The sequence below is a fragment of the Neolamprologus brichardi genome, chromosome 7 (genome assembly GCF_056152115.1).
Source record: "Neolamprologus brichardi isolate AB-2024 chromosome 7, ASM5615211v1, whole genome shotgun sequence".
Classification (NCBI taxonomy): domain Eukaryota; kingdom Metazoa; phylum Chordata; class Actinopteri; order Cichliformes; family Cichlidae; genus Neolamprologus; species Neolamprologus brichardi.
Window position 1 is genome coordinate 15,398,902 of NC_142110.1, and position 25,210 is coordinate 15,424,111.

A 25,210-nucleotide genomic window follows, 5' to 3' on the forward strand; every position below is an offset into this window, starting at 1 on the left:
CCCCACACAAATATTCCGGAATAACCTGTCAAGTTAGATTACAAACTCCCGATGATCTTTTTCAAAATAAGAGTCACCCTAAGGCATTTTTTGAAATACACTTTCTACATCATTACAGACGTTACGTCATCTATTTGTGTTAATTTATTCGTCTGCACTGTTTTGTGTCATTCAAAGCAATTAAATTGTACTTATTATAAATGTACTTTTTTTATTGTTGGTAGCCTGTTACTGTCCATTTTGAAAGAATCAAAAGATTAAAAGGGTGAAAAGCAATTCTGCTGTACAGATCAATTTTTACAATTTACTTGAAGCTCTTTTCCCTGGACACCTCTGTCCAGCCTCTCTGGTTAAGTTGATCCAAAATAGATTCAAATCCGTGTATAATTTTGTTCTTTGTCTGTTGTCTCAATACCACTGCATTCACTCTGTAACAAAAATACAAAAGCATTGAAATAGAACAATTAAACATTAACAATATTTTCATAGATTGTTTGAATTATATAGATATTTAATTTTAAGCGATCTCAGTTATTGTCAACACAGTTTTTGGCACTACTTAGAAGTAAATTATCAATAAACCATTTGATAAGTCTCATGTAGTCATAGGTTTAACTGATCACACGTGAAGGCCGGGGACTGCAGCGGCTGAAAAAGCTTTTGCATTCATTCTGAAAAACCGATCAGCCATCTTCCGGGTTTGTCTCCTCATTTTCTCGGTGCCTTGTCGCTCACCTGCTCCGGACTTTGGATGACTCCGCCCTCCCGTCTTGTGACAGCGGCTTGCCAGAGTGGGTGTGCTCGTTTTTGATCAAGGATTCTCACTCCTAAAGAAACAGGATGCTGACGTCGGCCACCTCACCATATGTGAGCAGATGTAAGCACACAAACACTTAACTTTTTTTTAAAACCAACTCATCACAAGTCAATCCGACCCAAGACTCACAAAAGAGTGAACCAGAAAGGCAAGGAAGCACATTAACACATCCCCAGTGGGCAGCAGGTTAATCATTCATAAATTTTTAGGTCATTTCATCTGTTAAACTTTTGCAAATTCACAGCACTTGTGAACAGGAGATAGCATGCTATTTAGCTGCACAGCAATGTGCAGCTACAAAGGCAATGTTGGGCCAGCACATTTAATTCAATTTTACTCCCAGTTTCTTTAATGGAGGAGGTCTACAGTCAGACACAGCTGTATATCTTATTACAAAGAGAAGTGGATGCATTACAGTGTCAAGAGAAATATTGACTATAACTAAAATACTCTTGATTGTTCTGAAAATTCAACAGAACACCAAGCTTGACATACCTCACGAGGTAGTTAAACACTGTGCAGCATTTTAACATCATCATGTTACTGATCAGCCAGCCTTTAATGTGACCGACAACATCAGTTAAATACATATACATATATGTACTTGAACTCTCTCTTCCTTCCCCTTGCCATGATGTGCATAAATAGAATAACATTACATCAGCAGTTGTAAAAATATAAAGAAATACTGGAGTGCTCCCAAATTTCTTACTAAATTTAAAAATATGAACTCCACTTTTATGAATTCATGTAATCATAAATACCATATAAGCAAGTGAAGTTGTGAAACTTAGTTTGGTAGAAGAAACAATCCGACCCATGAACGCAATAATGAACCAGTGTGTTTACAATACAGTCAGCAACACAAGATTTGCAACCCTTAAGAGATCTATATTTTATATTCACTGTTCCAAGAGCATTTATGCTTCATACTAAAAGCAAACAGATAACATGTACACGGCCTCTCCTTGGTTTCTGGAGTCCAATAAAAGCCAACTGTGAAGATATTTTTATACTGCAAGTATCAGAAGTTACAGGTCTAGATGCGAGTAAGGAAGCCCAGATTGAGGCTACTCGGGATCTGGATGGTGTCCAGAGCCACAGAGGAAGGTGTGAACGGGAGGGTGACGGTGAAGATTTTCTTGGCATCCATCATCAAAGTGGATGACTCAGCTCTGTCTTTCAAAAAGTTCTAAAATGCAAAGCAAACAAACAAAGCCAGATAAAGAAAAGTTACAAACATATTAAACATTAACATAATAGTAAAAGAGGACAAAGCTTTACTCACTTTAATCGTTGTGATGAATGAAGGTGACACTCTCTCTTCAAACTCAATCACCGGTGTGTACAAGGTCAATACTTTGACAATCTGTCAACAATAAACAACAAAAAACAAACGGCAATCAGAGCACAAGCAGGATAAACTGTCTACAGATTAACAAAGCTGAGTCTTAACTGATGGTCAACCTGCGCTGTGGTGAGGCCAGTGCACATGTTGCAGATGGCTTGGGCATCTGCTTCAGTCTTTTTCTTGATCTGTAGAAGCTGTGCAGCCTGTATGAGAGGCTCCAGAGTTTCTTTTGCACCGCAGTCTGTCAGCTCTCTCTCAGCCAGCCACTCCTCCAGCTGCCATACATTGTACCTGAACCCAGAGAAACAATACAGATTAAGCTCCATACTGCCCAGGTAAGTTCTTCCATCATTCTTCTATCCAACCACAGAAATTAAAACAAATATAAAAAACAGATATGTATTATATTACCTGAAAACTCTGCCACCTTTATGATTTTGGCAGTGCTATTTGTTAACCTCATATTCAAGGGTAAAGGTCAATTAAGTAGTCTTATGTTAGGATCAGTTGATGCCCTCTTCATGTTTTCTCTCTGGTGAATGCCCAACTCAAATCAAAAAGTTGTCTCAAATGGTATTACCTTACATTTTGCTCTTTGAAATAAAGCTGGGCCCCTAGATTTCTCTCCTGTCGTTCTCCCAGCTAGATCTCATTCAGTGTGCCATCAGTGACCTTGACATTAGTTTGGGTGAACCTGGCTCCCCTCAGACCCCATCTTAACCATCTCTCCATAGTTACCATTGTGCATTTGAACTTGTTAAATCATATGAACTGTTTTCCAAATGTGTTTGCTTAAGAAATGGTGAAATGTGTTTAAAAACCTCCTTTGTATTATATCTGGAATATTTATATTTCATGTAATGATGCAGCTATAAAATAATAGCATCTTCTTTACCTGGACAGCCAGGTAAATTATATGCAGTACATGATCAGTCTGTGTCAAAAGGGGGAAACCTCAGCTTAAAATCAAGGTCTAAACATATAAGGCTAATGTAACATAACTCAGTAAGATGGGACTGAGGTCTTGTGTTTGAAATTCATACCTGTAATTCAAATACGACAAGCAGCCGTGTATTTTATGTCTTGACTTTTGAATGCTGATTGATGATAAAGCAGAAATCTTGCCTGATATAAATAATAGACTATCATTTTTATTTTTTATTTTTAATCTTCACTCTCTTTACCATCTTTTTTTGTTTTTCATGCCCAGTGTGTGTTTGGCTGTACCTGATCTGCAGGCCTTTACCCCAGGAGCACATGTCCTTCCGCAGCAGCAGGTGGTTGAGTGTGACCGCACAGATGATGTAAAACTGCTGCTTGACCACCTGTTTAATGAGGTCTGAGTCCATCCCATGCTGACTCATCGTGGTGTGGAAGAGGCCAAGACGCTGCAGGAGGACCTCCATTGTAACAGCCCCCTCTTCTGAGAAACTGGTGCTCCTCTTCCTCAGGCCTGTTGGTTTGGACCCTAAAACACCCTGGATTGTCTCGTTCTCCAGCATGCTCGAAACTACACATAAGACACAAATTGTAGGTGACAGACTTAATAACATATGATGTTACTTGTTAAGTATCATTAGATTAGGTCTCCTCACCTATGAGGTGCTGCAGGATGTCCTCCATACATTTGATGAGTTGACGGTAAATCTGAATGGCCAGATCGCCAAAGACCTGCTGGTACTCTGATAGTTCAAAATTGGTCAAGCAGTGCTCATTCTGCTTAGCCGTGTTGTGCACTATAAACACCTGAAGTCCACAAAAGTCGTACAGATATGTAGGATTAATTAAGTTCTATGTACAGCTACATAAATAACACTGGTATACTGGCAAACTTTCAAGCTTACCTCATCACCACTGTACTGCTTCAGACAGTGCATTAACCGGCAGGTGTTAGCCAGCCAGAAAGACACCACTTCAAAGTCATTTCCTCTCCTCTGCAGAAAGATTATAAAAATTAAATCAAACTAAAAGCGTCACTTACTTTAATAATGCAGATTTAAGTTATATACTGCACCTTGATGACCCCTTTGATGCTGCTGATGGTTGAATTTAGCAGAGCGCTAACTCTCTGATCGTCATTCACAATGTCTGCATATCGTACGCACATGAAGATGATGTAGGCAGGAAGGCCTGGAGTGAAGCTGATGGCAACACCGCGAGGCTTCAGATCTGAGCAGATTGAACCATTTCATTACAAAAAACATCAACCACATTTTATTATTTCCTTGAACATATGTTTGTCCCACCTATGACCAGATTCTTAAGCAACCGGCTCTCGTCACCCTGCTTGTACTCCAACATGCCCTGGTACTCCTTCTCCTTGCGGGTGATGTTCACTGCTCTGCCAGGAGGACTCACCACTGAGCGTCTGGTCTCTTGCTCAGTGCTCACTAAACACAGCAATAACATAATATAAGCAATGACAGGATTATTGCTAACATGCTCTTAAAAATAAGTGTAACTATGTACAAACTCAGTTCTTTGTGTTTACCTTCAAAATCTTCAACCTTTTTCATGTAAAATTTAAGTTGTTTTTTCAGCTTTCTTATGGTTTTGTCTTGTTTCTCTTGCTGTTCCAGAAGTTCCTAAAATTCCATGATTACATTATTATTTTAAGGCTATTACATGGCAGAGAGGTATTTGTTACTGAAACTGTGAAACTAAAAGTATTACTAATATTACTATTACTACCACTTTACTTTAAGGCAGAGCGATAGATGTTGGATAAACCCACCAGGTTCTCTCTGGTCAGCCGTGTAATCTCAAGCTTCAAGCTTGCTTCAATTCGGGCATCTTCAGGCAAGAGGAGGCTCTGAGCCAACATCTTCTGCTGCTGCTCCTTTTCATCCTTCAGCTTGTTCATCTCCTCTACCAGCTTCATGTACCTCTCATTTTGAACCCGTTCCTGCTCGTGCATCTGGTACTCCAGAAGCCTGCAGGATGGAGGGATAGCTTTCAATGGCCTTGAACATGAACTTGCTTTAATAAGTCCTGACTATTATTACTTCATTACCTATTTGTCTCTTTCAAGCCTTCATAAGCCAGCCACAGCTCTCCATCTTCATTCAGTGTGTGGATGTCAGTGGATCTGAGTAATTGGAGCATCACAACATGAAAGTTCATTTTAAGACATTCTAACTCCACATAAGATAATATACAAATAATAAATAATAACAACTCATAAGTTGTCGCAGATTTTCTGTGCGTAGAGATTGTGCCAGCAGTGCACAATTGTGCACCCGCGCAGCTTAGAGGGAACATTGCACACAAGTATTAAAGCCAAAAGAGATGGATAAACCAAACAAGTAATTATCTTTGCTTAACACATGAGACATTTCGGTAGTGACAGTGTTTCACCTCCCCCAGAAAAATAAAAAAAAATTACCAGTCAGTGCAAATTCAAAAATCACAAATTATTACTCATATTACCTCCAGCACACAGAAGACTTTTTTTTTTTTTACCTTTAATGGCCTTTTTGAAAATGAATTCATTGCATTCAGATTTTTCAGGAACATTAATATTTCAGCAGAAGCCAGGAGGTCTTACTTGTGAACGTCTTGATATGAGGGAATTTCACTGAGATCCAATTTCACGCCTTCTCCCAGTGCAGAGTCCTGCAAGTCAGATCAATATTATATCCCTCTAATTACTGTTCATTATACATTTTAATGAAAATACTGTGTTTTAAATGAATGTATTTCTATTTCTTTTAATGGGAATAACAACAGTATCATTCAATTTTTCACCTTGTGTTTAAGAGCCTCTTGGCGCACCAAATGCGACCGCAGGAGCAGCACCTCCTCTTTTCTCATCTCCAGCTCCTCCATGGAAGAATTGAGTTGCTCCAGCAGGACTTTGTAGGGCAGAGAACCAGGGGCAGGGGGCACTAAATCACTGTTCTCATTAGTCAGAGACTTTCGCAGCTCATTTAGATCCTGCTTCAATTTCTTGTTCTCAGACTCCAGTTCTTGTCGCTGCATCGAGACATTTAGAAACAAGAAAGACAAAAAAACAAAAAGAATCAATAAATATATTTTGTTTATAATCATCTTTCAGTATTTCAGTACAAAGAAAGGTTATTATAGACTGTGGTAATATGTTAAAACTATTTGTGGGCATTTTATTTCTGGCATGCTGAAACTGAACCACAGAGCATCACACCTTCAGTGTTTCCAAGTCCAGTTCTGCTCTTCCACTTGTTCTCTGTTCCTCGACCTCCTTTTATTTTGAAAAATATCAATAAATAATAATAAATAAAATCACCAAAACCCTTTAAGAAAAAAAAAGCAGCTTTACAATTTTACATTTTTTGGAGAGAGAAAAATTGCATTCATACTTTTGCTTTTTCTTGCTGGTCTTCCTCTCGTTTATCCAGCTGCTGCCATAGTGACTGTTTCTCCTGCTCCAGCTCTTTCACTCTCCTCTGAAGCTTCAAGAGGACTGGCAGGTCCACTGCAGTCTGGGTCTCATCCTAACAAAACACAGCAAGCTCTGGTTGATCTCTTTAGAATCTAACTAAGAATGCTGCACTAATAGGATTATAACACAGACATTGCCAGAAAGAAATCTTCCCACAGATGATCTGAGGAAGGAGTATCCAGTGCCTAGAGGAAACCCACATAGATAACATGCGAACTCTACCCAGAACCGTCCTTCTGAAGTGCCTCATAAAAACGTGTTACTTGTAAAATTCCTCCTTGTAAAAATGCTTCACAGCCACCTCAAAGCTGACAGACAGGCGAGTATTTCATACCTCTGTTTGTACAGAGCTTTCTTCACCCTCAGTAGAGCCTAAGCTCTGACTAAACTCAGATGAGTTACTGCTGTAGTTGGAGTCTGTCCTCTTAAGACTAGATTTGCTTGAAGTCTAGGTGAAAATGAAAAAGACAACATGTCATACAGGGAATAAACATGACAAGCATTCCTATGTTTGCAGCACTTAGTCTTTGTCTAGTACTTATAGCTGGCTTCGGTATGCTCTGTAAGTCATTGTAACCATGTAAAAACTGGTCATGGTTTGTAAGTTATGCTTGAAATTCCTAATGTGTGTTTGAATACTAAGTATAGTTCCTCACAGTGTTGAGATCCATCTGTTCCTTCAGGTCTCTGTGCCGCTCCTCCAGATGCAGGTGTTCGCTCAGCAGACTTTGGTATCGAGAACGTTCCTCAGTCAAGTCCTGCTCCAGCTGTTTGGTGTTCTCAACGTTGGTTTGAATCTCTGGGTCAAAACAGTTTTCTTTATGCATATTTTTTTTCTAAGTGTCAGGAATTATTGATGACTAGTAAAGGACAGTAACAGTAACCGTTTAGTACCTGTCCGCTGTTGTGCTTGTTCAATGATTTGCTTGTTCAGTTCATCTACGTCATTTTTCAACAAGTTGTTCTTCGTGTTAAGTTCATCTACCACCTGATTGTGAGAGTGGACATAATCATCAGATATTATTTCTGTTCATTCTTTGGAAAATGACACATTTTAAGGTCCTCTTGCCACCAAATATATAAAATTGCTTTCTGTCATATAACACTCTTTATTCAACATTTACAGTAAGGCAACTTATTATTCTCTATAGTCTGAGGTGTTATGGAATACAATATTATCTAAATTGCATGTGACATTGTGTCATTAATCTACGATGTCACCTTTTCTTATAATTAACAGGTATGAAAAAAAGTCAGGTCAAGGTTTGAGGCAAATTTCGAAGACTGGAATAACGGCTTACCTGCTCTGTCTGCTCCTTGTAGACCTTTGTCTGCTCTTCCAGGTCTTCCTTCTCTCTGCGGGTGTTTTCCAGTTCGTGCTGGAGGAAGGAGAGCTGCTCCAGCAGTGAGGGTAGCCTTTCTGCTTTAGCTCTGGCCTCTTGCTCTGATCTACGCAGGTTTTCTATCTCACTGCTCTGTCTCTCTATCTCCATAGTCTGAGCTTTCTCCGTAACACTCAGCTTCTCACTGAGTTCTCTGTTTTCCTTTTGCTGCGGGAGGGGGGGTACAAACACATGCTGTTCATGTGATATGACAACTCCCAATGAACTTTTTTTCTTGTGACAGAGTAATCAAATACATACCTCATACAAATCTAGACCTCCATACTCACACAATACCCACCTGCTCATTTATCTTGTGCTGCAACTGCATAATCTTGTTCTCCATGCCAATATTGAGCTTCTTGAAGTGCGCCACAGAGCGTGCTTCTACTTTCAGCTTCTTTAGTTCCCTCTTTGCCCTCATGCGACGCACACAACTCTGCAGCAGGATAATGGCTGCCAGGATGCGCTTGTAATGCTGTCTGGCCAGCCAGCCTTTCACCCACTTCTGAATGACCATTGCCTTTTTCTCATACATCAACTGTGAAAACAAAGAAGGGCAAAAGCAAGTCCATAACGTCTTATTTAAAAGTGAAGTAAAAGACTTTCACTTAAAAAAAATACAGTTACTTATACATAGTGCTTATCATATATTTAAAAAAAATGAAGTCTGTTAGAAGTGCATCTCTGTCTTACACGAATAATCCCAGACCATTTCAGTTTCAAACATCATTAATTACACATTTTAACTTGAGAATCATATAGACATAGAGCATGCAGACGTCATTCTTTATGTGGGTCTGCACTGTGTTTTTCTCCCACGTAATGAGAGGTTTTCAAAAGTCACTGCTGTAAGACAGAAGCATTAAAAAAATAATCTGGCTTTCACTGAATGGAAGTGAGGGCAGGCTTGGGTTTCCGGGGGCTAAAACCCAAGGCGGAAAACAGCACATCATCACAAGGTCACAAGCCGCACTACATTCAATAAAAAATACCACAATTAAAAGGAAGTTCAGCTACAGCTAAAATCAGGAAACTTCTAATAACTGTCTGTGTTCTCACAAGAAACTTAAAGCTCAAAACATATACCACTTGATGGATACAGTGATGATTACCAGCAGAAACAGCTATTAAAATAATCATTTTAAACCTTACCCAGGAAAAAAAAGAAGAATACATAAGAATAAAAAGACATAACGCATAAGAATTAAACTTTAGCTTATTTTTATGCTCACTGCATTGACTTAGTGAAAGGGTTGGGAAGACTGCCTTTAAATATAATGTGTTCAGATGCTAAATACGTCTCATTTGTAACATATCCCACATTATTAGGCAAAGATGCTCTTTTTCCTGGTCACCTTATATTGTTTATTTTTTTGTTTATTGATTAGCATTCAAATCTCTCAATGAATACAGCAGAAAAAAATAGGTAGGATATAGTAAACGTCTACAGATCAACATGATGTTACCTTATGGTACTGCTTTCTAGCCATGTGAGCCCTCCACAAGCACTGAATAGTGATAGCTGCAGAACGCTGCTGCTGGTAGAGTTTCCTTTTCGACCACATTCGCACATTGCGTTGAATGATAATAGCTGCTCTGGTTTGCCGCAGAAACTTGGCGTAACTGACAGAAAAAAGCATTTCAGAAATACATCTAAAATATCCATAAAGTTTCTAAAATCAAACTTCTGCTCTTGTTTGGCATCCCCACTTACCAGCGTGCCTGGTGACCCCGTACATGTTTCTGAATAGTAATGGCAGACTCCCTCATCCTCAGGTACTTTTTGCGTGCCAGCCAGCAGCGAATAGTCTTCTGGATGCAGACACAAGCCATACGCAATTTGTCCGAGCGCAGCTTCTCCAAGAAAGCCACCTGGCCAGCTCTGAAGAAGATCTTGTTTTTGCCAAACTGGTATTTCCCCTGGTCCTAAAACAAACAAACAAAAAAAACCCCACAGTCCAATATGTATTATATCACATTAAAGTGAGCCTGTGAAAGCTGATTTTATAAAACACACCCATACCTTTATAAGTTTTTCCAGGAGATTTTTGCAGGTCTGTTTTCTATCAGGAAGCAAGTCCTTTTGCTTCATGAGAACCCGATAGCGGCTAAAAAATTCCTGATAGGTCCACCTGCAATAATCAGATTATAAATTATATCTATAATTTATATAGGATTATCTATTGCAAAAATTTTTAACAGCTTCTCGTGGCTCTTTGCTCTGTATCAGAAGTGCTTGCTGATATGCTACCTTGATGGGAAGCCTGCTGCTGAGATCCGGATAGTTTCGAGGATACCGCATGCTCGAAGCTGTTGTACAGCCCTCACAGGGTCCAATCTTTATTTAAAATAACATAAGCGCACAACCTTTAATCTGTTCTTGTTGAACATAGCTGTATGAAGAAAAAGTGGGAAACAAAAAAAAAAACAACAACAAAAAGCAAAATCTGCCTCACGTGAACGGAGCTTTATGGTCATTTGGTTTGATGCAGCGCACGTAGTGAGGAGTTGTAGCATTTAGTGTTTCCATTAGCAAATGGAGGGACTGTCGAAACTGAATAAAAAGACAAGATTTAATTCTTCCTAAGAGAATAAAAAAAATACAATAATTAATATGGTCAGTTACTATAAATTTCCATGTTTGTTTTAATTCTCCCCCATCATGCAAGGATCCTAAACAGACTTGAACCTGAACAGCTGATACAATGTCCACAATCATGCATGCTCTCCAGGCTTTGAGAACAGGGACTTCAGAACAATCAAACATCACATTCACAACGCTTCTTTATAATTTAACAGTTATAAAGAAGGGCAAAAAAACTTAAATATGAGTACTTTAGTGAACATGGAGTACAAATCAACAGTTAAATCAAAGCATATCGGCTTCTCTGTCTGTTCTGCACAAGCTGGTTATTACAGGTTTAACTAACACTGTGATAAATTCATCTTTACAATGGTTATGCTTACATAATGAGACACTGTACCACTTTACAGAATTCATTAGCACACAGTTACAAGAAAGACCAGCTAAAACCCTGTAATTCTGTCCAATGTCATGGCCGTCTATAGTACGAGAGTTATGTGAGTGGAAATGTTCCTTGGGGTGGTTGCCACTCAACTGGCTGTACATCCAACCTTTATGTTGAGAAGGCCAGAGAAGCCTGGGTTCCACCCCAAACCATATTCTTCATGCCTCCCTCACTTTCACCGTAATTTCCTGTTTGCTCGTTAATGTTCTACCAAAATAAAGACTGGAAAAAAAAGGGGGGAAAACAGTCAAAGAGTTACCTGTGAGTCATTTTCTTACCTGCAGTCCAACAGTCTTCTTAGTATCCTTCTTAGCTGATCCAGCCCTTCCAATGCTGCTTGTAAGTTTGTTAGAAGAATTTGCTGCCTGCTCATCATCCTCAAATAGCTTCAGCAGCAGATCAAACTGAAACAACAGAAGTAATCAGTGAACAGCAGATGGCAGCATTTTCAATGCAGACAAGTGTGTACTTCCTTCAATAGTTATGCCTGAACAATTCAAGGGTGTGTGCCCACAAACTTACGACATTTGATCTTGGCAAAGTGATGCTGAAATTTAAACCTTCTGAATGCTTTTACACAAAAAACAAACAAACAAAAAAAAACCCTGAATATTAGCAGAAGTGAGAATATAATAAACAACAGAAAGTTTATAAGTTCACCTTGCTCTTTTTCAGCACATTAATCTGTTCTTCATTGACTGTGTCCTTATTTTTCTCCAGGAAGCCCACACACTGATACTCCACCTAAGCACAAAGGACCAGGTCAGACTGTGTTCTCTCACTAAAAGAGCAAAGATCATATTCACCCAAAGCCTGAAGCAGACTGAGTGGTATGGCTTCAATAAACAGAATCATATGAATCAAACATTCGTGGGAAAGGTATGAATTTTGACTTTGCAGACAGGTACAACTTCACTGTTTTTAGTTTTGCTTAGTAAATGAGTCACTCATCCGTCTGTTTCCACACTGCTTGTTCTGTTCAGGATATGGAGAGCTGGAGCTAATCCCAGCACACGCTGGGCAAAAGCATGGGTTTATACCACAGAGTAGTCAGTAACCAATCAAGTCACAATTACACACATTTGCACACACAAGCAATTCAGTTAAAGTTCATTTGAGACACCTGGAGAAAACCCACGAACACACAACAGAAAAAGATCTTGAACCCTTCAAGCTGAAGCAAGGGCACATTAGCGTAAGCCATACAATTCCTTTTCACCTTGTCAGCAAAGTGGTGGATGATGAAAGCTCTATTTGACAACCTTGGTTTTTCAAAGTGAGCATTCTGCTTCAGGAGGGTGTTGTACAGCTTCTGTGCCCATGTTTCGTCAGATCCTTTGGGCATCTGTGGAAAGAGGAAGAGCTGACACATCAGTTAGTCACGGCATTACTCATAACCTCCAAGCACAGTGTGGCGGAGAGTCTGAAAAGCAGCTGGACACACTTCTGGTGGGAAGAAAATAAACAAAAACAGCATTTTACCTTACACTCCTCATCCAGAAGGTCCAGGACGCCCAGTTTGGCTTCGATGAGATTAATACAAGGCTGATTGTCATAGAAGTCAATCAGTGTCCAAGGGATTTCCTCTTTCATGTACTCCTCTTGTTCCAGTTTGAAGACATGCTGGAAAGAATGGGAGCTAAAAATGATTTACAGGTAGTATATGTTTTGACAAAAAAAAAAAAAACATAAGATAATAAGATCTGTCATTATCGTTCAAAATAAATAAATATGTAAAAACATTTTGAAGAGAAAAAGACACATACCAGATTGAACTGTTGTTGAAGCTTTTCATTTGCATAGTTGATGCAGAACTGTTCGAAGCTGTTGATGTCAAAAGTTTCGAACCTGAGGAAAAATACAAGGTTAAATTAAAAACAAACATATCTGGTGAACTGCAGAGTATAAACAGAGACATGAACAGCAAAGCTAGTGTTCAAAAACAGACCCGTAAATGTCGAGCACACCAATGAATGAGTGCTGCTTCACTGTGGATTTTAAGGCACTGTTGATACTGTCCACAATCCAGCTGAAGAGTCTGGCATAAATGTGTTTGGCTAGGGCATCTCGGCCATAGATCGCGTTCATTTTGGGAACAGGCTTAACAAAGGTTTCCGTGGTTGTCTTGAGCTTCCTGTGGCATAACCAGTGGGCCATTTCTTCACAAGGCACTCCCATCAGGTCACAGAAAACCATCAGGTGGACATCATCCTGCTGGAAATACATGAATAACATTGATCTGATAAAGACCTACACATCCTCAAAGGAACATTCATACAATTATATATTTTTTAAAAATTATAAAATTGTATGTTGTGTTCTGTGAAAAATAATGTTTACCTTTATGCTGCATCTGTCTGCTGACTGGTCTTTTACCTCCACATTGCTAAGATGAAGAATAGCTGACAGAATTTGGTAAATTTCCATTTGATCACTTTCCCCAATTCCTACAATCGAGACAATAAATGAGGATTTATAATGTCACTGAGTCCAAAACCAAGACTGTACAGATGAATGACAAATAAACCCTTGACCCCTATAGTGAGGGGTTCCCATGTTTCTATAAGAGGGGGGCTTTAGTTAATTGCCAGCATATAGCCCAATTTAATCTCAAGTGGACTGGACAGAAAACATGTTTACTTAATGTGAAGAAGTGCATGCATGTTCTACAATGTTTGCATTTAAGGAACCACATGAAGTTCATTTCTGTAATGTTTCACATTATTCACACTGGACCTGCAAAGCACAGAGAGTACAGTTTGTGTAGCTATTTTACTGTGTATGAAGCAAACAACTTGTGGCCATCCAAAAATACTTTCTGCACAATTTAATATCACTCTTTCACAGTGTTCAGATCACTCCATCAAAATTGAAGATATCATGCTATCCAGAGGCTGAATTAGACCTACTGGCCTGCCAGTTCTGGCCCCTGGGCAACATGTTTGATGCCACTGCCTTAAAGCAAAAGTAACTCCAACTCAGTACAAAGTTATTCTAAATTATCATCTTTACAAAGAAACATTTTCCCCCCAAAGGGAATTGTTCTTTCAGCAAGAAAATGGCCAGACTCGTTGGATCTCACGAGTCACTGAAAGTTTTGAAAATGAAAATAATGTGAATTAAATGTTGCGTCCTTCCCACTTTGGGCTTATGTGTCAAACAAAACTCTATAACACAATCATCAAACGATCTGCTCTACATGCACATGTAAACCTTACTAAAACACAGCAAACACTCACCTAACAGTGAGAAAGACCTACGGGTATTGCACATTTCTTTGGCATCATCCACTCCATCTATGACTGGGCTCTGACCCTGATTAGTGCAGTGGAAGTCATCTGCGCAACCTTACCTCATTAGTGAAAGAAAATACTATATTAATACAGACAACTGCAATTGCAAAATGTTTTATTTTTATTTTTTTAAATGCCTAAAGGAAATTTATATTTTAGAGAATTGCACACCTAACTTGAAGGCTTTGAACTCTGGTAAATGTGAAGAGGCACATAGCTGGTAGAATATATGGTAGTTCCTTTCACCGTGGGCCTAAAGTTGTGAATACAGATGTAACATAGTTACCACGAAAACGTACCACAAAGAAAACTTAGTAAAATTAGGTAGAAATTCAAACTAAATGTTGCCTTAAAAATAGCTGGTGTTCTCCCAGACAGATCAAACAGTGGGTTGTTTATGGTTCATTGTTACTACACTGCGCATTAAACACACTGTTACACAAACATTACAGTGCTTTAAAATAGCTTCATATTCAGGAGAAATGCTTCATATAAAAAGATCAAATATTCAAGTAAAATCCAAAGAAATGAAATTTACCTGAAACACAACTCGAGACTTTTCCAGTAAGTAGGTTCTCATGTTAGCTCCAGTTATACAATACTTTGTGTCAAACCCAATCTCAATGTATTTTCCAAAGCGGCTGCTGTTGTCGTTCCTTGTTGTCTTGGCATTTCCAAGGGCCTACATAAAACATAAAAAGGTTCAGTTCAACAAGTTAAAATAAGATGAAGCTCTGACCATGGACAGGGAATTCTGATGTAGATGATCAGGCATGTGTTTGGCACTCAGAAGTGATAGTTGCAGGGTTTTCTGTAAAGGTCCCGGTCTGCTGTTCTGGATCCTAATCTATTTCTAATTTATTTGTCTTGCTGCAGTTGTCATGCTCAAACAATCTGTTAGTGCTTAGTGGCATAATCAAAAGCCTAAATTAATTGTTGCAGAGACATGTAGACCACAGGCAGAGAAAGTTGCATCATGATTAACGCTACAGCTGCAATTAAATGAAATGAAAGGGTAAATAAGTTTTTTTTTTAAAAACAACAACAACAAAATTGGACACAAAACTGAAAACAATGACACATGTACAAATTTAGTGTATAACATAAATAACATCAATATACGTACAGATGTTCAGTAACTTTTAATATCTTCTATTTTTGTCCTAAGTCCTTTACCTCCATGATGGGACTGGATGCAAGAACTCGCTCCTCCACATTGGCCTCTCCAGAGGAGCTGACTGTTGCAAAGTAACGCATTGCATACTTGGCAGAGACGGTTTTGCCAGCCCCAGACTCACCACTTACTATAATGGACTGATTTCTTTCATCCCTGGATTAAAGGGTCATACAGACTGAACATTAGTAAGAGGAAATACAAAAGAATTTACTAATTTTAAAGTTTAACATGATATGTACTTTGAAATGTCAACACCTGGCCATCTGTTTGTATGCCTCCTCTGCAACTGCAAAGATGTGGGGATCCATATCCCCCATGTTTTGTCCGCTGTAGGCATTAATGATGCCAGCGTCATAGATGGGCACTCTCTCATACGGATTGATGGCAACCAGGACAATTCCTAAAAATCAACCACAAGAAAAATGTTCACACTCAATTACAACATTATGAATTGTCTAAAACTACTTCTTCCCATGTATTTAAACTCTACCACGGCAAACAAGCTGCAAAAGCAGACTGGTTATCAGATTGTTAAACGCATTATTCAAATTTGGTAAATGAAAATATATCAAAAGTATTTACAGTTAACCAAAACAATTTCACTTTCTTTATATCCAGAAATAAACAAATATGACAAAAATGAACAAACATGAATGAACATCAGTCTCTTAATCCGATAAAGCTGATAAAATAGTTTTGGGGGGGAAAAAACAGCTTGGGTAAGACAAATGATGCTAAGCCCTCCACTAGAAAGAAGTCTGTACATATATATAGTATGTGTATATACGCATATGTGTATGTATAACTTAAACTTGCATTGTTTCTGACAGCCACCAGAGGGTAAGTAAAGTAAGTAAAAATGTATTTATATAGCACCTTTCAAGATAAAAATCACAAAGTGCTTCACAGAGAAGCTAAAACATAAAAACAAAAATCAACCAAAAGCAAGTTTAAAAAGATGAGTTTTTAGAAGAAACCACTGACTCCACAGATCTCAAGCTCAAAGGGAGAGAGTTCCACAGTCTGGGGGCCACAGTTACAAAAGCTCTGTCGCCTTTTGTTTTCAGCCTCGTGATACCATTATGGACGAAAAAAGACTTGTGCAAGAGTCTGGGAGAAAATAATCCAGGATATGCTCACAATGACTTCTGACTGGCACGTCTTTTTTCAGTGAGTATGTTGTTTCACTCATCACATCCACACACACAGGCAGTGACTCTGGCAACCAGAGACCCTAGAAAGGGACGACATTCGTCATCCATAATTTGTTGCACAATAGCCATATTTGTAATTTTGTCTCTGTATACCACCACCAGGGACTTAAAACAATCAAGGTCTGACTGAAGCATAAGCTTCCAGCTTAATTTCAAGGAGTTAAAAAATAAAATGGCAATAACTGTTTTAGAAATTTTATCAACTTTTATTTTCAAGCAGGGCTAGGTGAGGCCTGTACCATCAGTGTTTCAAGACAAATTGAGACGACATATTATCTGAAGTGAATTCAACGTTGAATTTGCATATTATAGCTTTTCACTGTAATTTTAAATATGAGGCTCAGAGAGATGTCAGTGCAAGTAAGAGAGGAACTCTTTAGGCTGGGGGGAAAAACTAAAAATAAACTTGTCAAAGAGATAGCAATAATTTTAGGAGCAGCCAACAAACAGTCTTAAAAAACAACAACAATAAATCCAGCAACACCAAAAGACATGAAAGACCACAAAAGTGCACGATTACAGAATTATTTCCAGGGATAAGAAAAACTATTTCACAACATCTAACCAAGTCAAGAACACTCTGCAACTAAATGTCAAGCTTTATGATCAAGGGACACTTTCATGAGTGTAAATACAGAGGGTTTACAACAAGATGCAAACCACTCGTTACACTCAAGAACAAGAAGACCAGATTTTGCCAGAAATCGTCTAACAGAGGCAGCACAGTTCTGGAAAGAAAGAAAAAAAATCCTTGTACAAATGAAAAGGTGAACTTGATCTGAAGCATAACACACTCTGTAAAACATGGTGGAGGCAATGTTATGGTGTGGCCATGCATGGCTGCCAGTGGAACTGGGCCACTAGTGTTTACTGATGATGTGACTGCTGATAGCAGTAACAGGATGAAGTGTGCAGGGCTATACAGATTCAGCCAAATGCACCAAAACTGATCAGACAGAGTTTAATATTGTAAATGGATAATGACCCAAAGCATATTGCAAAAGTACCTCAAGAGTTTTGTAAGGCATATTCTTGTCAATGTCTTCAATTCAGTGTCTCCAGTCAGACACCTGATCTCAACCCAAAAAGAGCATGCTTTTATTTACTGAAGACAAAACCAAATCTAGAAAGATCCACAAACAAGCACCAGGATTTTCAACCAGAAATCAAAAACAATCTCTATTGTTAAAATGACTGTTAGTTTTACAATTAACTTTGAGCTCTGAAAAACGCCCCTTTGATTAAAGCTGAAAAATTGCACTTCAATCCCATCTTGATTGTTTGAAAAATTTGTTATATGAAAATCCACAGGTGTTGTTGGTGTTGAGAGGCAATACTTCAAAAGAAATGTGGTTTTATCCAACTAACTATGGACCTGGAACTACATGACAGGGTGGTAAATATATTAGAGGCTTACCTAGACTCATGCAGAAAACAAAATATTCACAGAACTCAATGCAGTCCTGTGAAAATCTAAATATGCTCTTACTGATGGTATAGGCATTAACAGGGTAAAAAGCAAGTTCAGCTAATCAAATGACCTGTAGTTAACTGATCATCCACAAGTATGACCACCATAGCACCATATATAAAAAAAAAAACAGAACAGCACAAACACCTGTATTCAACTTTGAACCATGGTGGTGGAGGGGTGATGATTTGGGCTTGTTTGCACACACAGGATCTGGTCATCTTGGAGTCAGAGTTCACGATGAACTTCTCAGTATACCAAAATATTCTAGAGCCAATGTGTGGCCCAGGCTGCCTACAGTCAAAAAAACACGTTGTTTTTCACATTATTGTAGGCAACAGGAGCACAGGAATGTCCACTGGGAACCAACCGCCAGCTACAAGGTGGTAAAATCAAGTATCCATTAGCTTTCACTTAATTCACTTATTTGCAGTATCCGGTATTATATGGTGCTGTGTTCCTTTAAAAGCGACCTGCAGCACATACATCAGCATAACGTAGTGCAGATTATGTCAGAGTGTACAGTGAGCAGAGCTCCAAAGTCTACAGTGACAGTGATAGTGCGAGTCAAAGGAAATGTCGCTCATTACCACAGTATGTGTAAATCAACCTGGAGTCGATAAAGCGCACTTTGAGGTTGTGTAGCACTGCTGGCTCATGGAGATAGCTGAGAGCTGTGAGGTCATTCTCCCCCACCAGGATATCTGGGTTTCTTAGTGGTGGCAGGTTGTTGGTACGTGGGTCTATTTTGTGCTCCACTTTCTAGAAAGACACAAAAAGGTAGCAAAACATGAAGAAGAGAAGAGTTGCTTCCACTTTTAGGGAATGGTATCACCAGGTGTGCCTAATGATGAAGCTAAAAAGCAGCCACTGTGCTCCCCCTGTTCATGTTCACTCACGATAAAGCTTCGACCTCATTTTCATACCTGCTCTGCATGCCCAAACTCGACATCATAGCTGCAGGCAGCAGCATAGCTGAGGATAACTCTTTCACCACATAATTTTTCCTATTTTCCACCTATTTTGAAGCCAGCGAATGAATTTGTTGACTTCTTTAAGTGTTTTTTAAGGATTTTTGTGCGCTCATCAAACAACTCAGCTGTCTCAAATAATCCTTCAGGGCACATAGAAATTTATGAGGCTCTGTTGACAGCGTTCCTGCAGAGAAATGTGTGCATGGCTCTCAGACAGAAGATCAATGTCCATTTCAGTGTCTCTGTGTGAAACTCTTGTGTGTCCCGTATGTACAGTAGTTGGTATTTAATTGTCTCACCGTGCCATCCTCCAGCTGCAGAGACAGCGTCTGGTCGCCAGGAGTGTAGTCTTTGGTAAGCTCTGCTGATTTCCACACTTCTGCTGCATCTGGGAGCCATACACGGGCATACTGAGGGGAAACGGGTCAGAGCCATTCAACCATTGCACTTACAGAAACCGCACAAAAAACTACAGCATAAACATCAGTGACAGGAAAATTAAAAAATAGCAATTATGAAGCTGCCAGACAGCATTCACTCATATCATCAGCGCTGACACAGTCTAAAGGTCTGATTTAAAGACCTTTACTAAATGAAGAGTTCTTAAACTCTTCATTTAAGCAGACACTCCTATGAGAAAAACGCCATACTTGACAGTTACCTAAAAGTTAACTAACTCAGCTGGGTGGAGAAGCTGGATACCTGATAGTCAAATTCAAACCTACCTTGGAGTAAAGTTCAGCGGCTGCCATCTCTTTAACGTCCTCAGTGAGCCTGCTCAAACGTTTTCCTACCGCGAAGAGAGGCGCCGAGCATTTTTACTGACTCCCGGAGTAGAATGCCATTAACTTTTCTCCTCTCCTCCTCCGCTCTCTGGGACTCCGAGCGCCTAGCGGAGAGTGGGATTCAACACATGCGCGTGCTCAGGCACGGTTTGCTCTCGTGCGTCTTGCGTGCCTCCCAGCGGCCAGCAAACTTATCTCAGCCCGCGAGGACAACGCCACACTATAACCGCGGAGCTACTAATTATAGTGGAAAATATTACTCTTTCGAAATCATTACTTGTCCACAGGGAGTATCACGGGGCACTGCGCAGAAGATCACATCTTCTTGTATTAACAAACTGTTTTTGCAGGGCAGTGGAAAAAGTATTTAGACGGTTTTTATGCTGTGCATAATGTGACCTTTCACTGACTTCATATCAGTCTGCTTCTTAGATATGAAGAGAAAATCACATTATTAAATTACGTTAAAATATAGGAAATGTTGTTAGTCAACACATTTGAGTGAGTTTTTCAAAACCCAACAATGACATAAGATTGTGTCAATGCTGCAGAAACATTATTATTAGAATGAATATTCTTTCATCGTAGGTTTGTCTGAACATGAGTGGAGCGCCTGGCTGAAATTGAATGAAATAGCAATATGGACTTTTGTTAGTCATTTAAGTCAAACTATTGCCACCATGCCTCCGTTTGTCTGTAGGTTGATGAGAGGCTGAGGTTGTTTCACTTTAAGGATAGCCAGATTGAGATGCTTCATGGGCCAGTTCCATTTGATTATAGTCTTTACCTGAAGTCAAAGTCCTGTTTAAGTGTTAGTGCAAAAAGTTAAAGTACCCACTACACAGAATCATACACGCTCACAGAAAAATCCCAATAGATTAGCAGTTTCTGAAATAAAGATAGAAACCAGCCTGTCTGCCTCAAACAACCATGCCACATTCACCTTTCCCCTCCATTCTGACAGTTGGTTTGAACTTCAGCAGGTTGTCTTGATCATGTCCACATGCCTAATTGGACTGAGTTTCTGTGGTCCTGCTGAATCTCAAACAAACTGGCTTATTGGCAGTTGAACTGGTCTTCTTAGCAAAGTGGCAAGTGAGTGTACATCATTGAATCATCGGTATTGATTCATTAACATGCATATTATTTGCATACAAAATATTATGGAGCAAATGTAGAAATGGGCATACCATTGAAATACTTGAGAGTACGGGTACATTTCACCACTCTATTCATGCTCTCATCCAATGGTTTTGGGCATTGTAATATAAACAGGTTCCAGCTCAGTGGCATGGGGTAATTTACTTGCACACCTCAGAATGTGTCTGTATACTAACTAAAAATTATTCAATATAAAACACAATATAAAAAGTAAAATATATTTTTTATAAATACATCAATGCAATAGAAACATTTCAAGCAGTTCTTCTGTAGTTTTGTTTCTTAGTAAAATTGAAGCATAAAAAAAAAAATCATGCAAGGACAAATTCCACTGAAAAAGTGTAAGCTATTATGCAAAACTATTTTTATTTACAAAACAAATGGCACAGTGCGACTGCACAGTAAATGCACATGCACACTCCAGACATGACAGGGGAGTTTGTTTCCATAAAATCATAAATCCCAGTCAGACAGTGAAGGACATTTCAGGCAAGATTCACAACTAATATTCTAACAGAGGGAGCAAATATTGCTCAAGAGAAACCATTCATTCATTTTAAGGCCATTTTAGAGGTCAGGATGAGATTGAGACCAGCAGCAAGTCAATGCAAACCAATGTTACTAATTAGACTTAAACACAACTGGATACAAAGCTAGTCTTGAGAACTTCAAAGCATGGAATCAAGTAGCATGACAGAGAAAACGAGGGACGTAAACAGAGTAGAAGGAAAAAACATAAATGGAGGATTATTGACTTTTCACCATTAAAATGTCTCCATAAGAGCATGGGATCCCTCAAATTGCTGTAAATTCAATTTTCTGTTCATAGTTCTGTTTCTAGCCTAATGAGCGGGAACAAAGAGGAAAATGGAACCTTTTCACAAGCTTTCAAGCATTTACTTTGGAGGCATATATTCTTAAAAGCGAAATAATTTGTCAACATAAGATAGCCATAACATCTAAATATATAAGTGTGATAACTGTTCAGGAAATATCAATGTATTGAGTCTTTAAGAGCCTGAGAAACACTTTCACTTAGCTGAATTTGTCTCACTGATGCCCCAGTGCCTCACAGTTGCCAATTCTTCAAGTATTTGGCTTGTTACATGACTTGTTCTTACAGAATACAAACAAAAGGAGAAAAATTAAACAAAATGTAAACAGTGTGCGAAGTAGATATTAAATGGACATGGGAATAGTAGCAAAACAGTAAACATAAAACCATCAACCAGCCAGTTTACTGGCCACAATGGAAGTTTTTCTTTGAGGCAGGTCCTGAGGTGTTGGGATGTGTCCCCCTGTGATCTCAGTCTTCTCTGTTGGGGCGGATGGCAACTGTTTATTCTTCATTTTTGCCTTGGCCATGTTGTAGTCCCCAGAATCAAAATACTTTTGCTGTAAACAAGAATAAACAGAGTGAGATCTCTATAAGGCTGACATCTTTTAATTGTAGTAGCTAGCCAAAGTTAGGTGAGAAAACTCACCCCCTTCTGGAGTCTTTTCCTGAGAAATTCAGATCCCCCTGGCTTGCCTCCAAGGTTGGGATATCTGGCCTTCAGTTTGGCCTCCTCTGATTTTTCTGGGCTGATTACCTTGTCCTCCATTTCCTGTTGACAGAGTGCAATGTGTAAGGATAGTAAAACTTTCGACTTGCAATTTGGTTTTCCAGCCGTATGCATCAACGTGACAATAACGAAACTTCAATATGTTGTATACTGACAGCAGCACATACTATGGTCACAGATTACTTTGTTTGATTAGATACCGGCGCCGCCATGAGGTAAACTGCTGTTTGCACTAGCATTAAAGTTACTGTTAGCATGATGAGCTACTGTACAATTTTGTATGTACAGTGAAGAAACCTGTTTGCCAGACCCAAAACAGCACAATTTTACTCTACCAACAAACGCTAACAGAATATTAGCCAATTCAGCGACAGCATCGCTAAGGCTCTCAGTCAAGGTTAGCAGCTGGCTAACTAGCTTGGTGCTAGCCGCCAGCTAACCAAGCAGCACTGGCTAACTGGTGTTAATTTGATGTAATTTTCCATTTAGTGGTTACAGTTTACCTGCTGTTCCTCTGAAGTTCTCGTTTCTTCAACTTCCTCGGACATGGTTGTGCTGTATTCCCGCTCTGTTCGCAAAACTGTAGTTATGGCCGAATAAGCTCCTCTTCGGAAAGATAAAAGGTAGCACTGTCAAAGCAGCGGGCGAGGACAGCAGCAGCCTGTCATGCAGCCTGTGTAGCAACAGGCCGGTGAATCGACGCTAGAGACGCAGATGGGCGGGACGATAGCGATCATAGAATCTGTAGGCGCTAATAACAAAGACTAATTCACGCGTAAAAAATATGATAGCGTTGTTGAAATTTGATTTTGCATTGTATATGGATTTTTTTGAACCCATCACTTTGTTCAGGTACACCTGTTAAATAAGAAACATAATAGTTTATTAACCCCAGAGGAAATTATGCAACTGCTCATAAATACAAATATCGAATCAGTCACACATAGCACCAACTTAATGTATTTAGTAATACAGACACGGCCAAGACAACCTGCTGAAGTTCACACTGAGCATCAGAATGGGGAAGAAAAGTGATTTAAGTGGATCTGAACATGACATGGTTGTTGTTGCCAGATAGGCTGGTCTGAGTAGTTCAGAAGGAGCCATTTCCAAACAGCCATCTCTAAGGGAAGAGGAATAGCCAGACTGCTTCCAGCTGATGGGAAAGGCAACAGTAAAACAAATAACCACTCATTATAGCAAAGATATGCAGAGGAGCATTTCCGAAAGCATAACACCCTGAACCTTAAAACAGATGAGCAGATGGCGGGCAACCATATTGGCTGCTATTCCTGTCAGGAAGAACAGAAAACTGAGGCTATAACAATGGATCACAAAAATGGACAACAGATGACTGGAAAAATGTACTTGGTCTTGACTTCTGATGCAATATTCAGATGATAGGGCCAGAATCTGCCATAATCTGCATGGAGCCATCCTGCCTTGTGTCAACAGTTCAGGCTGGTGGTTTTGAAAAGGTGAGAAGGATATTTTCTCTGCACACTTTGGGCCACTTAGTACAAACTGAGCATCATTTAAATACCACAGCCTACTTCACTGCTGCTGCTGGCCATGTCCATCCCTTTACTACAGTGTACTGCCAGTGCACCAATCTTCTTAAGGCTACTTTAAACAAGATAGTGAACTATGTCACAAAGCTCAAATACCTCGGACTGGTTTCTTGAACATGACAATGAGTTCAAATGACCCCACTTAGGACATCTCAATCCAATCAAACACATTTGGGGCATGGTGGATCACATCATGAATATGCAGCCACTATGTGATGCCAATTTTGTCAATGCAGCCCAAAATCTGAGAAATGTTTCCAGCAGCTTGTTGAATCCACCTATGAATAATTACATTTGTTTTAAAGATGTGAAGAGCTACATCAGGGGTGGGCAACTCCAGGCCTCGGGGCCGGTGTCCCTGCAGGTTTTAGATGTGTCCTTGAACCAACACAGCTGATTTAAATGGCTAAATTAGCTCCTGCAGTTCTCCAGAGGCCTGGTAACGAACAAATCGTGTGGTTCAGGTGTGTTGACCCAAGGTGAGATCTAAAACCTGCAGGACACCGGCCCTCGAGGCCTGGAATTGCCCACCCCTGAGCTACATGCTCAAAATGACCATGTGAAGGATATCTGCTCTTCCTGGCATCATAAAGAGCCAAAAGTAGGACTTATATGTACTCTGACCTCATTATTTGAAACTTCCAACATGTTTATTAGGCACAGCCACCATTTTAACAGTATAATAATTATATTAATAACTGACCCTCACAATTTCTCTGTACAGACAAGTTGTGATTGAATGACTGGCACAGGCCTATAGTTTTTTTTTCCTGCTGTATAACAGTTACTGCAGATTAAATGTTTACATTGTACAATATATACAAGGGCAGCTAATCTCTTATGATGCTCATGCCAAATAATAACCTGCTGAAAAAAGTAACACGGTTTATGGTCTATTAGTCTTCCAAAATTGAATCTATTATTGGCAGCAACTTTAATATTCATTCATGTATTATTTGGTATTATCATCATCTCACAAAATAAAGAGCAGGAGAAA

At 39.3% G+C, this 25,210-nt stretch overlaps 2 protein-coding genes across 2 annotated transcripts; both read right to left on the reverse strand.

Moving 5' to 3' along the window:
* Positions 1-1,161: 1,161 nt before the first annotated feature.
* On the reverse strand, positions 1,162-19,996 carry LOC102792262 (unconventional myosin-Va-like). Its single transcript, XM_035907072.2, has 40 exons — positions 19,857-19,996; positions 19,431-19,541; positions 18,748-18,919; positions 15,728-15,872; positions 15,472-15,625; positions 14,834-14,977; positions 14,467-14,548; positions 14,242-14,349; positions 13,343-13,449; positions 12,951-13,216; positions 12,769-12,850; positions 12,485-12,625; positions 12,222-12,347; positions 11,663-11,746; positions 11,281-11,406; positions 10,430-10,527; positions 10,225-10,311; positions 9,997-10,105; positions 9,688-9,899; positions 9,440-9,596; positions 8,272-8,511; positions 7,890-8,138; positions 7,483-7,576; positions 7,245-7,387; positions 6,923-7,036; positions 6,506-6,640; positions 6,331-6,387; positions 5,916-6,143; positions 5,716-5,783; positions 5,182-5,256; positions 4,903-5,101; positions 4,660-4,753; positions 4,415-4,558; positions 4,183-4,337; positions 4,013-4,102; positions 3,764-3,914; positions 3,396-3,678; positions 2,285-2,459; positions 2,106-2,186; positions 1,162-2,009 (listed from the first exon to the last, which is right to left on the reverse strand). Exons 1-40 carry the CDS (start codon positions 19,881-19,883, stop codon positions 1,857-1,859), a joined length of 5,466 nt encoding a protein of 1,821 aa, XP_035762965.2. The 5' UTR covers positions 19,884-19,996; the 3' UTR covers positions 1,162-1,856.
* A 1,428-nt stretch (positions 19,997-21,424) lies between these two features.
* arpp19b (cAMP regulated phosphoprotein 19b) lies at positions 21,425-23,343 on the reverse strand. Its single transcript, XM_006789163.3, has 3 exons — positions 23,146-23,343; positions 22,562-22,684; positions 21,425-22,472 (listed from the first exon to the last, which is right to left on the reverse strand). The coding sequence occupies exons 1-3, from the start codon at positions 23,188-23,190 to the stop codon at positions 22,302-22,304; spliced, it is 339 nt and encodes a 112-aa protein (XP_006789226.1). The 5' UTR covers positions 23,191-23,343; the 3' UTR covers positions 21,425-22,301.
* Positions 23,344-25,210: the final 1,867 nt, after the last annotated feature.

Coding starts and splice junctions, on each gene's coding strand:
- LOC102792262 (XM_035907072.2), bottom strand. CDS start 19,883: ATGGCAGCCGCTGAACTTTACTCCAAG. Junction 15,873..18,747: donor GTTGATTTACACATACTGTG/GTAATGAGCGAC, acceptor GTTGATTTTTAG/GAATTGTCCTGGTTGCCATC. Junction 10,312..10,429: donor GACCATAAAGCTCCGTTCAC/GTGAGGCAGATT, acceptor TTTTAAATAAAG/ATTGGACCCTGTGAGGGCTG.
- arpp19b (XM_006789163.3), bottom strand. CDS start 23,190: ATGTCCGAGGAAGTTGAAGAAACGAGAACTTCAGAGGAACAGCAG. Junction 22,685..23,145: donor GAACTTCAGAGGAACAGCAG/GTAAACTGTAAC, acceptor CTCTGTCAACAG/GAAATGGAGGACAAGGTAAT. Junction 22,473..22,561: donor GGAAAAGACTCCAGAAGGGG/GTGAGTTTTCTC, acceptor TCTTGTTTACAG/CAAAAGTATTTTGATTCTGG.